The 12,609-nt window shown below is 45.4% G+C and overlaps 2 protein-coding genes across 2 annotated transcripts in view; one reads left to right on the top strand and one right to left on the bottom strand.

Moving 5' to 3' along the window:
* LOC135914320 (guanylate cyclase soluble subunit beta-1-like) overlaps positions 1-4,148 on the bottom strand; it is a 112,513-nt gene extending 108,365 nt beyond the window's left edge. The window contains exon 1 of the mRNA XM_070535576.1: positions 3,926-4,148. Within this exon, the coding sequence (XP_070391677.1) occupies positions 3,926-3,928 (3 nt within the window). The 5' untranslated portion in view covers positions 3,929-4,148. The remainder of the gene's footprint in view (positions 1-3,925) is intronic.
* LOC139057709 (uncharacterized) overlaps positions 1-12,609 on the top strand; it is a 531,286-nt gene that overhangs the window by 464,498 nt on the left and 54,179 nt on the right. The window lies entirely within an intron of this gene.

Raw genomic sequence — 12,609 nt, 5'->3', positions numbered from 1 at the left:
TTCTGCAGGAAGAGCCACCTTTCCGTCATTACTTGATGCAAATAACAAGGTTACCAGCTAGGAAACAAACCCTCCCCCCTCTCCCCCTCCTCCCCGCCCTCCAGTTGTCCAAATTTCGTTAGCGAAACTCTATTTGCACCACTCGGAGGAGGAAAGAACTTTATTGTTTGCCCTGCGAGTTGGTGGGGAGGGCCAAAGGGCCCGCCTAGGTGACGGCCAGGAGTTCTTGGGTCCTGGCGGCATCCTCGGCCCGCTGGACGGCCCATAATTGATCTTCGAGGGCGGGGCTGAGCAGCGCGGCTTCCCAGCGCGTGCGAAGGCTGCTGCTAGAGACCGCGTTTTCTTTATTGCTATTTAGCCCTCGGCATTCCCATAATATATGCTCCAGAGTGGCTCTGGATTCACATGTTCTGCATTTGTCCGTAGGATATACATCCGGATATATGATGTGCGAGAGCGCAGGATTCGGGTACGTCCTAGTTTGTAACTGCCGCCATGCGACAGACTGCTTTTTTGTCAATTTTGCGTGAGGTCGCGGGAATATGCACCTCTGTAACCTATAATGTTTCGTAATGTCATTATATGTTGTCATTCTGTCCTCCCACTCCCACTCATTTACCGCACCGTCACGTCCGGAGGGTGTCGGGGCGACACTTGCGACTGCGGCTCGGTCCGTAAGCCCTCGAGCCGCGTCATGTGCCGCCTCGTTGTTGCCGTCCTCCGCGAGGGTGTGAGCGGGTGTCCAGGTGATATATATCTTTCTTTTGTAATTTTGCCCTCCTGAAAGAAGAATTCGTAGTGCCTCCGGGGAGATTCGGCCATTGGCAAAGTTTCTTATTGCCGTCTGAGAGTCGCTGACTATCACGGTTGCGTTAGTCTGAGCTGCTGCGAGCGCTATGGCTACTTCTTCAGCTATCTCGTTACTTGTGGTGCGTATCGTCGCGCATGTCTTGCACCGTTTATCCCTATCGATTACGGCTGCCGTAAATCCCCGTCTGCGACTGTATCGAGCCGCGTCTACGAACACTGCGTCCTTGTCGTTGCCGAATTTCTTCTGTATTTGCATCGCTCTGTTCTTTCTTCTGTCCTCATTGTGTTCTGGGTGCATATTCTTTGGTAAGGGAGGTATTACCAATCTTTCCTTTGTATCTCTCGGGATGTCCACCTTGACACCATGCTGTGTGTGGTAACCTATGTCTAATCTCTCTAGGATGTGTCTGCCTGCTCTAGTCTTAGAGAGGCGTTCATATTGTGCCGTACATTGCGCTTCAATGAGCTCGTCTATAGTGTTGTGTAGGCCTAATTGCAGCAACTTGTCCGTGCTGGTGCTGATCGGTAGTCCTATGGCTAGTTTGTATATTTTCCGAATGAGGCATTCTAGTTTGATCTTTTCCGCGACCTGCCATTTTAAGTACGGCGCTACGTACACTATTCTACTTATTACGAAGGCCTGTATTAACCTGATCGTGTTTTCCTCTTTCATCCCGCTCGGTGATTCCACTCGGTGATTCCTAATAATCGGTTAGCCGGTATCGCCTGCACCGCTCAGTCGAATTGTCTTTTTTCAAAGTGTGTGTTTTGAAGTAAAGAGTCAAACTAGCGCTATGTGTTCACCGACCATTGCCGGAAAGGTCATTTCTTCACCCTTGTAGCACGCCATATATATTATGTTTAGGATGGGGTTCATGTCGTACAGAGGCTGCTAAAGACGGCGAGCAAATCGAGAACAAAGTAAAAGCGGGAGCCGGCGTTTCGACAAGTGGACTTGTCTTTTTCAAGGCAAGTCTTTCACCTTTCCGCATGTCGAAACTTGGTTCCCGCTTTTGCCTTGTTCTCGTTTTGCTCATCGTCTTTAATTTCCGTCTCCCATCTTCCCTGTGTTTTTCATAGCTTATAGTAGTTCCTAATGAACGACCATCTAGCCCTGTTATGCAGTCAGGGCCATGTAGCGAGTCCTGTTGTTTCATGGACATCCTGTGTGGTCATTTCTTTTTATTATTTTTTTTCTATCCTCAGCGATAGACGTTGTCTACGCAGCAGTACTGCCGCAGTGAAAGGTGCAATGATTCCTGGTGTCTCTAAATGCAACTAAGGCAAAGAACATAATCAATGAGAAGGCTGGGCTTTTATAAAAGCTTTAAGTTGAATTCAAACGGTTCGCGCTGGGCGAATGCTGATGCCCTGAAGAGTGGCATTTGTGGCAGCAGTAATGATATTGTTGCTGGTGGAGTTAACCTGGCAGAATGGCGACACCGGGAAAATACCCAAAAGAACTCAACGTGAGGTTCATGATTTGTTCATGCAAAGCTGGCAAAACAATTGCCAGATGTATTGAGGCGTACCGTAATCCTGAGAATCATGGCCAATTGCCAGGCTCTCCAGTATGTTTTCACCAACAACGCAATGGTCCGCAAGCATCGTGCAGTTAAAAACAACACCATGGATTTTGCGAATGTCGAAGCTGTCGCTCGAAGCAGCCTAGGATTCAGTAAAAATAAAAGCACCTGGATGATAGCGTCTCCCTTTTTAATAGGAAAGGTGCATTCAGAGGATATGTAGTGATGCAGTTATGGAACTTGGAAACTGTTCTACTCTTCTCCGGCTTGTTTTTTTTTTTTTCGTAGTACGCCCGTCATATAGGATGTGCAGAAAAAGTACAGCATGTACTTCCTGTGCTTTTCCCGCTGCCCCGTTATGTGTCCAAGAATGCAGCAACTAACCCGAACAATGGCTTTAGAAAAAATACTCTCATCGCGTGGCGGGAAACGTACTTTTATGGTGCAGTTTAATCACGAATGCCACAGTAAAGCCATATGTCTGTGTATAATTAGTTTCTTTCAAAATAAAATGTTATATTTTTCGGGTAACGTGCGAAACAATGTGATCGCATATTGTGAAACACTTCATTGCCTTGCTAAAAGTGAAATGCTGAGATAAATAAGCCTCCAAGGTATCATAAGCTACGCCCTTAATCATAGGCATAGACGTGACTGATTTTTTTCTTCTTCTTCCTTTTTTTTGTTCAGTTTACTTGAAGGCACCGGGCTTCACCAGCAGCCACGATCATTTGCGGGTTATAAAACATAAAACCTGTCTCACACCAAACAAACAGAATTTAGACTTGCCACGTGAGCACATACGGAAACCGGTTCAAAGATTTACTTTCTCGCACTTTGTCTCTCTTTAAATAACAAAATGTACTTCCTACACAACCGCCATAAGCCGAATATTGTTTAGTAAAACTTTGTTGCTGAATTCGTTTCTATGCGCTCATGACGATTTGCAAAAGCTGCGACAGAAGTGCTACGTGTTACACGCGCAGGTCGATATAAATGTGTATATATTAATATATATATATATATATATCTTCAGCCATGTTTTATTGTTCTGCATTGCCTTGACAGAATACTCTTTCAAATGGATTCCAGGTTTTGTTCCTGAAATTTGCGCAGGCTTACGTATCCAACCATAACTCTATTTTCATTGCAATCTTTTGGCAAAGGCACTGCCGGAAATCATGCAATACACCTCTCGACATCCGTTCCGCTTCCATCGCCTTTCGGTCTATCGTGTCTTCTTTCAATTCCTTCCTTGCTAGAAGTACACACAGACGAACTCATATAAAGTGACAACTAACGAGCCTACGCCTTCGGTAAAATTTTCTCCGCAGCAACGATACTAGGAAAATGCAACAATCAAACACTTTATTCGCGAGAAATCACGCCCGCAAGAGCAGCTTTGCCAGAAAATTGTTTACGCCACGATTACGAGGCGTATGCGAGCTTTGTTTTCGTCACAAATAATCTGAGAGCTCGTTCAAAGGCCCTTGTGGTTTGAAGCAGACGTGTACAGCATCACTACAACATGCCTCTACAACTACAACACATCACTACAACATCAATACAACATGCGGAAGGAATCTTACCATTTTCTTTGCTGTCGTTTACTTCGCTGCAGCAATCTTGTTTTCACAACGAGCAGCCAAGACCACACATGGAGTATTTTTCACCTGAGGTAGCGCGAGTATGTCGCGAGCGAAAACAGTAAACGCGGGTCACACGCAGAAATGTTCTCCCACAAATTTCTCGGTCAATACAATGTCCTCTTTCGGCTCGTCATTTCCCAACACCTTTCTTATTGCCACCAGATGCGTTTCCTAAGCATTTGTTTGTTTGTATGTTCTTTTTTTTCCTGCTGCTTATTCTTGTTCGTTTTCTCGTGTTCTCCGTTCAGCGAAAGTCAAGATTGAGTGCGGCGAGCTTCACTTGTGCTATTCGCCAGACCTGGTTTCTTGCATTCGTTGCATACTCTCTCTTTTTTCTAGTCAGCCATCTGCGCGAGTCTCTTTGCTTTCCTTTTTAGAGGATTCGGCTTCAGCTAAAGAAGAAACTTGCCTCTGCCGATCAGCGAATACACCGCATGCACTATTTTCCAGGCGAAGTTTCTTGTACAGAAAGCCCCACTTGGCGAAATTCACAACCTTCTAAGGCGGCCTGTTCTCAAGTCACTGCACGCACCAAATGTTAAAGAAAAATATTGCTATTTGAGGAGACGCCGTCGCTGTGGAACCACCAAGTCAGAATGCGTCCGTCAGCACACTGCCGCGTCGATCGTTTCCACGAAGCCTCCTGATGCACGCCAGGGCAACTACATGCCGGTGTCCCCAAAGCAACGTCAGTCCGCAGGGAAAGGTCCCAGTCGCGTGCGCTCCGTTCGGGCGCCGCTCGAAGTCTGAGCGCCCTGCCGAAGCGAAACAGGCCCCCCCTTCGTGGCCCGCACTGTCTCCCGTTCTGCCGGGAGGGGGCGCGGGCGTCAATCGCCGCCTGCGTTCCTTCTCTCTCACCGAACCACGACGCCAATATGAGTGATACATTTGTTGTTGTTGTTGTTGTTGTTGTTGTTGTTGTTGTTGTTGTTGTTGTTGTTGTTGTTGTTGTTTCTATTACAGGGCAAAAGATGACGGCCAGAGAACTACTCTTGTCTTCGTCCTTTGTGGTGTAGCAATAGTAGCCCTTGTAGCTCACAGTTGCAAAAATGTACTGTGCCGACGCACCGTCTCTGATCCTTCTCACCACTTTGTGACTTGTTCGCAGCGACAGCTAGCAGATGCTCGCATTTAGTTAACAAAGCAGTGCGGCGAGGATTGCTCAGGAGTGGCAGTTCGGAAGGACCTAATCAAATGGAATACAATAAATGAGCCTTTTGCTTACAACAAGGTGCCAGCACATGCGCTCATTCGTGTGGTCGTTTCCAAACTCTGCACTTTCGGCATGCGATTGTCAAAGTTCAGAACTTCAACTGAGGCGAACGTATCAGCATTTCCATTATAGTAAACGTCTCTCTCTCTAGTATTATTGGATGGCTTTCCAAGCGATTGTTTAATAATAGTACTCAATGACGCCCGGTGGATTCTTTTATTGTTCTTGCTATGTGCTATATATTAGGATCCTACAGACAACGATTAATGCACATATAATGTCCCTAATCGACAGACGACCTATGCGCAGCTTATATACTTCGGAAACAAACTCGACTTATCGGGTAAGGATGAGGTGCAATGCAACGTAAGATTAAAGTAACACTCAAAGTGCCTTATGTTTGTCGTTACTTCTGCCGAGTGTCCTTTTCTCAGTATCGCGCTATGGTTGGTCCTAGTTCAACATCACTGACCAACAAGCCAATATCACTACCGTCGTTCAGTTAGAGTCTACACTTTCATATCCACACAGTACATATTGTCGTTAATATTGACTGTGCGTAATACGCATGCCTTTGGTACATCACCGGTAATGTTCACAAATATATTTCATTCTCTGTGGACTACTTACAAGTGTACTGAAGATGTGTACAGACCGGGTAAGTATCGGAAAGAATTAGGCAAGTGTTGCACGTTCGTAAAACGTCAAGGCGAAAGCCTGATTGCAGATTTGGCACGCTTTTTTCTCAGGATTAAGATACGTTTGCGAAGAATTGTGGCAACTGTCCATCGGAGCGCACGACATAACTCACCGAAATCGACGCACCTACTTGTAGTGGGCCAGTGCCGTCAGGCCTTCGCGTAGAGAGGGGCAGCGTGGGAACGCTAGCATGATGAGTGGCATCGGCAGAAGAAGACGACGACGAAAGCGCGAGCAAGTGGCGCGAGCGCGCCTCTGTGATCACGTGACGTGCGCAGCCACGCACGCACTAGTCACACCCTCAGTAAGCGAGAACCGTGCTCGTCTCGCATCCGGGGGGGTTCGTTTCGATTCCCACCCAGACCGCAATTTGCCAAATTTTCCTTCCAAACCCACTACTTTGTTTACCGGAACCTCCTGAGAAATGTGACGTCAGTACGAGCATTCGTTGACGTGATTCTACTCTTTGCGGCGTCGGCCATGTTTTGTCGCGGCGCAGTTTGGCCAAGGTCACCGCCAAGGGCGCCGCCAACATAGTCACCTAGGGCTTTCGCCGTAATAATTGCGTGCAGACTTTCTATATAGCTTAGCTAAAATTATGCTTCCGAAGAGGCATTAAGTTTCGACTTAGCTTGCGCAGTGCTGCACACATGTAGCGCGACAATAAAGCAGTCCACCGCCGCGGTGCCGTGCCGCTGCCAAAGCGGCTATATCAAATGGCATCGGGTGTTCTTTTTCCACGGCTGGCACGGGTGCGCACGCAGTCCCGCCCCGCCTGTGGCTTTTCGAATGCGCGCAATCAATCCCGAGTCTCGACGAGCGCCCGGAGCGGGGTGTCGGCGCTGCTGCCTTCCCGCGGTAATATCGATCATAGTCAATGCACATATGCTCTTGTTGCACGTTTCATGTTTGACTTTTTATTTTCAAACTGAATAAAAGCCGTTCGGAATGCACGAATGTAGCCGAGCTGGTTCTCATTTTCCTGCAATATCACGTGCAACGCTTCGTTCATTACAGGCCTGGCGACTGTAACGCACGTGTGCATTCATTACTGCTCTTTTTTTTGTACACTGTATTAGAGGCACGTATCTTTTTTTTTTCAACAAAAGCACTGCGTTGAGGCTAACTAATGTCTTAAACATTCGATTAAGCGGACGATCATAATCACCTCTGAATCGAACTGGTATCAGCAGCAAATTTATCAGGTGACGCTTGACAAATGTCATAATTACTGGCTGGAATAGACGCTCCCTGTACTAGATTAAAGACGCTTCAAATGTAAAGGTCGAAGTGGCGTTTTATTTACGTTTTCATTCTTACGAAGTCTTCCTTACACTACGACGGCAAAATGAGAATCAGAAAATCGCTTACCAAGCAAAAAAAAATATAGAGAGGCGGTGTCGTAACCACGAGCTAGACGCGACCATTTTTCGGGGTTCCTCGGGATATTGTCACGTTGTAGTGACGGTGTAGAGCCATTATGGGCCAAGATTGTGTGTCACGAGGCCAGAATTGAGAGTCACGAGTTTAACCCTTTATTGGGTGAACATGTGTCCAGAAAAGCAAGCATCGCTCTAAGCACGACAGCGGTGAGCACAATCGCTGGTGGTCGACATCTGAGCTTTTCATTGGGGGCACTTGCTATTCTAAGGGCTAGAGTGCCATCCTTTAGCTCCCAGTTTAACAGACTGCTAAAGAATTCTATCTCTTTCTTTAAATACTAGGAATATGCCTATTTCTTACTAAAAAAAGAAAGTACGTTTACAGGCACCGGCCATAAACAGGCTCCATGACGCCTTCCACTGGACTGAGCTCCTAAAGCTTTTTTTTATGCAAATCAACTTTTATTCTGCAATATCTCGTTAGTGCTGTAACATTATATTGCAGTAGGCACCCTGCATTAAATTATTATATTACCTTGTATACCGGACAGCGATATTATCTGAGCTTTATTCGAGAGTGTTCAAACTCTCTTTTGCCATTCCACTCATTTCGTGTTTGCATATTTCTATCAGTAGGTTCAGATACCGTCACTGACTACAAGACCACGTTATATTTCTCGAATCTTGTTATTCTGTCATTTTGAACGGAAAATTGCGCAGCTCTAAGACGCATACTGTAATCTATATGCGAAACGAAGCGTTAAGTGAAGCGGTTATTTAAACGCTAGACGCCTAATGGCGATGCGTGATATTGTGTTTACCGCCACCCTGTGCAACGTGCAATCTTACGCGATAGCACTGCTAAATCTTGGGCATGTTGGTGTACCCTAACTTGTACAACGTCTTTAGCGCCAGCGGAGGAGGACAGAAGAGTGAGGTTGACAACGCAGCGCGTTGTGTTGTCAAGCACCTCCCTTCTGTCCTCTCCCACCCGCCGTGGTTGCTCAGTGGCTATGGTATTGGGCTGCTGAGCACGAGGTCGCGGGATCGAATCCCGGCCACGGCGGCCGCATTTCGATGGGGGCGAAATGCGAAAACACCCGTGTGCTTAGATTTAGGTGCACGTTAAAGAACCCCAGGTGGTCAAAATTTCCGGAGTCCTCCACTACGGCGTGCCTCATAATCAGAAACTGGTTTTGGCACGTAAAACCCCAAATATTATTATGTCCTCTCCCGATGGTGCTAAATATGTTATCGAACTCATGCGATGCTTATGTTTAACATCTAAAAAGGTCACAACCTTGATCTCCTGCAATTTTTCTTTCTTTTGTTTGCGTTTCACGCTACGTCGCTCACAACATATGTGCTGAAATGCAGAACACCGAATCAGGCTGGGGCGCAGTGTGAGACGCCTATACGCAGCGACGTCAGGAGCAATGAAAGCCATGTAAAAAAAAAAGCTTGTCGAGAGAAGAATGGTGATGGTAGGTGTGTTCACTGTGAATTACGACACACAAGCGGCTTCACTCTAGAATTACGTGTCTGTCGCGTCACAGTGGCGCATGCCCCTTCCGGAGGGTTGTCCAAAAATGAGCAAACACCAAGTGGAGACAGGCTAAACAAAAGCAACCGAATGGCTAAGCCAAAAAAAAGAAACAAGTAAATCCAAGAATACTTTAAAGATGAACACTTATCAGCCGACAATACAAGTTCAGGTTCTAAGTAAAAATTTCCTTTTTTTTTCTATTCGGCAGAACGTAAGCTGCGATTACTGGCGCCACTTTCCCGCCTAATATAGAAGAATTACATAGGCCTGTATGCTAGTATACTAGCATTCGGTGCACATAAGCCTCGTATATGTATCCACAAATATATGGGCCGAGATGCCAATCGATCCGGTGGCAGACAGCAGTCATCAGCAGCAGCAGCATCCACGCCAAACCCGCAAGAGCAGACAGTGAAATCTTCGCTTTCATAAAACATGGTTTCACGTTCTGGTACTAGGCTAATAAGTTATCTACTATCAGGGACGTACGTTTCATTAATAAACAGCGCCACTAAGCGTACAGTACCGCTCGCGACCCAAAAATATCGCTAATTACGTCTCTGTTTCATCTCTTTGTAAGCAAGGAACAATGGTTCGCCAAGGGGATTGCCGAAAGGTACCGCCAAAAAATAGGTTATGATAAAAAACATTACCGCTAACTGAAGACAACGTAAAGCGATCTACGCGTTGTCTTCCTTCGAAAAGGGGCGGTCTGGCTGAGGCATCCGAGGGAACATGATTAATCTCTGCTGTTCCTCATCACTACTTCTTGACGGAAAGACGATAACTTGTGGGTATATATTGCCCGTGGCGAAGAAGAGAGGAGAAAAATGAATTAGCGAAATTCGCGAACGAGACAGGTGGCCCGGTTTTCATCCCGTCATGTAGGGCTCGCGTTTTCCGGAGCCATCCATCTTATATTCTCTATCACGTGCTTTTTTTTGTAGTTGTTTCTTTACAGCTTAGCATCTCTTTTTAGACGGAAGATCCTCAGGATTTCCCAGAGACGTAAGAGCCTTTTTTTTTTACTTTTAGCATTCTTTAACAAAACCCTCAAACGCTCAAGCCTTCTCAAACTGTAGGCTTTTGTTTCTTCATAATAATAGCACAGCTCTTGATATTTCAAAGCTACAGACACAGAAAGAACTATGAGCGTACTCAAGATAATAAAGAAGGAAAGCAGACAGCTTTACCGTAGTTTCACCAGCGAAAGCGTAGGACTCGTTATGATGAATGATTAAAAATATTGTTAATTAGCAAGAGTGACAAGTTGTCTTCTTGGTTTGGGTTATAAGAACAGATCCGCTGACTCTAACTGCAAAAAGGAGTAGTGGCATATTAATGAGACGGAATAACACCGTAACGCGATAAATATGTGAGCATAGTCGTATCCTTGTCACAAATATATATATATATATATATATATATATATATATATATATATATATATATATATATATATATATATATATATATATATTCATACCGCTGACTCTGAAGTTTCTGTAAGTGAGGAAACCAGAGACGCGAGACACTGCGCCTCCATTAAAGTGTTCTCATACATGAGCCGACAGGTGTGTTTTGTGCATGGCGGATAACACGCGAGAACTTGGCTACTGACGCCTCCTGAGGCGTTGGCGCATGTAGCATGCGTAAGTGGGCGACTAACGTTGGACTTGTATTAATGCCACCAAATACCGAATTCGCCAAATCATTTTTAAAACACAACTGGACATTTTTGATTTTGAGCAGAATACGGAGGAGTATTCTTTTCTGGCCGCCGTCACACTGGTAATCTCGTGCCCCCATAGCTCCAGCACACTAAGCGGAAGATATCTGGTAAACAAACTCTCTGCCCATTTAACGGAACTTATGTGGCACTAGAATAAGAATGTACTGAGGCGGCGACGAGCGAATTCGAACGGTGGTTCCTGCAGAACTGTTTCTGGCGTGCTTGCCACGTCTACAAACACTTGGTTTCTTCAGCAGGACCTTGCGCTAAGAACCTTATAATGACCGAAAGCTGAGCAGGTTGGTGGAAATTCATGTGACACGCAAATGCAACCGTATACTAAACGCGGGCGGAAGAAAAGTCACGTAGACAATAGGACAACAAAAACGATTTTTCAGATTACATTCGCCCGCGTGTGTTGTTCTCCCTATTCTTGTGTTCCGGTTTTGTACGCCAGCCTTCTCCCCGACTTATAAGCTTCCCCGCATGTGTGAATTCGCTAACCACCAAGCTCTGAATGAGCTAGTATCTGACTTCCTCTTCGGCGCTTTGTGTAGCTTGTAACCCCGGCTAACAATATGGTTCTTCAGCGCGACAGTAAGGACTCGGGCCAATCTCCAGCGGGGAAAACTGGACAAAGTGTGTACTATCTGTTCAGTTTCGATATCTTAACGCTGGAAAATAGCACTTTGTCAAATCAACCAGCCCCACAGCATACGTTTTTACAGGAGAGCCATGGAGTATTTTCGACCTCCTGAATAATGTCAGATATCACCAAGCAATTGAGAGTATAAGTAAACAATATGCCGCACAGAGTCACTAAAATTTGTGCTTCCGTGTAAAGCACAGGTAAGTTCATCTAAACGCGCTCGCCATTTGGCTAAGCAAATTATTGCAGCATTTTATGGGCATTTAAAGAGGAATAGTAAAAACCAAGGCATTCTCTTAAGTGTTTAGGCTTTATCTCGGCTCGAACTCCCACATCCCTATTTCATGTAAAGAACACAAATGACCTCACTACGCAGCTTCTGAACTAACTAAACTAGGAATATGCTTATTAAAGTATAACACGTCATTTTCGAGTGACCAAGGACCTCAGAATTTTCATTTATCGCTTAGACAAATATAATGAAATTAAAAACATTTGGCGTCTTCTCGAAGAACATTCATATGTAAAGTGTAAAATTCCACGTCTGTGTGAGAAAAGCAAGTAACACAATCGCGTAGACTTTGTTTGATGTACAATTTAAACCGAATAAATATGGCATAATGTGTGTGTACGTGGCCCTAAACTGAATTGATATTTCGGGAATTCAACTTGACCAAGGTAATAAATTCACATAAAGACGCGGCCCGCCTTAGCAAACGCTATTACAAAACGCAATTTACAAAACGGAAAGATGTGTTTCCTTTCCATTTACACAAGTGTGACGCTGTCGCTTAATTAGTGGAGCATTTAGAACATATATGCATATTCTGCAGTTATCTTAGTAATGAAGTAAAAACCCTATCAGTATGAAACTACCCTTTTCTTTTACATTAAAACGCTTTACATTTGCTGTTGTTTCTGTGGCTAAATTACAAAAAAAGAGATTTCTGCGCTTTGGATTTATACAAATCAGGAGAGTTCAAGACGAAGTTCCTTCGCGGCTCATGTAAGCAGGAGCGTCCTTTCTCTCTTCGCGCAATTTTCTGGCTTGGTTTAGATATCAGTCTGCCTGTTCGGTCTTCATGCCTGCTTCCTGCGTCGAGTCCGGACCCATGGAGCCTTTGATTCGCCACAACTACTCCAAACCGGCCGATACGTCTTCGATAGAAATGTCATTACCGATCAAGATCGGCTGACGCTTGTCCTTACGAATAGAACGGGATAACGGCTTTCCACGTTTGGTCCCTAGTGAGCGAGCTTTTCCTTCCTGCAATATATCAGAACCGACGAACTCCGGGGTCCCTATACGCTGCCGTATATAGTGCGGCGCACGGGTTCCACGCTTCGGCAGGCTTAGCTGCCCTGCTATATGAGGCGTCGGAGCGGAATGTTTCCGGCTCACT

This window comes from Dermacentor albipictus, chromosome 3, assembly GCF_038994185.2.
Source record: "Dermacentor albipictus isolate Rhodes 1998 colony chromosome 3, USDA_Dalb.pri_finalv2, whole genome shotgun sequence".
Classification (NCBI taxonomy): Eukaryota; Metazoa; Arthropoda; class Arachnida; order Ixodida; family Ixodidae; genus Dermacentor; species Dermacentor albipictus.
The sequence above is the reverse complement of the archived record's forward strand: the minus strand, read 5'-3'. Positions and strand labels throughout refer to the sequence as shown.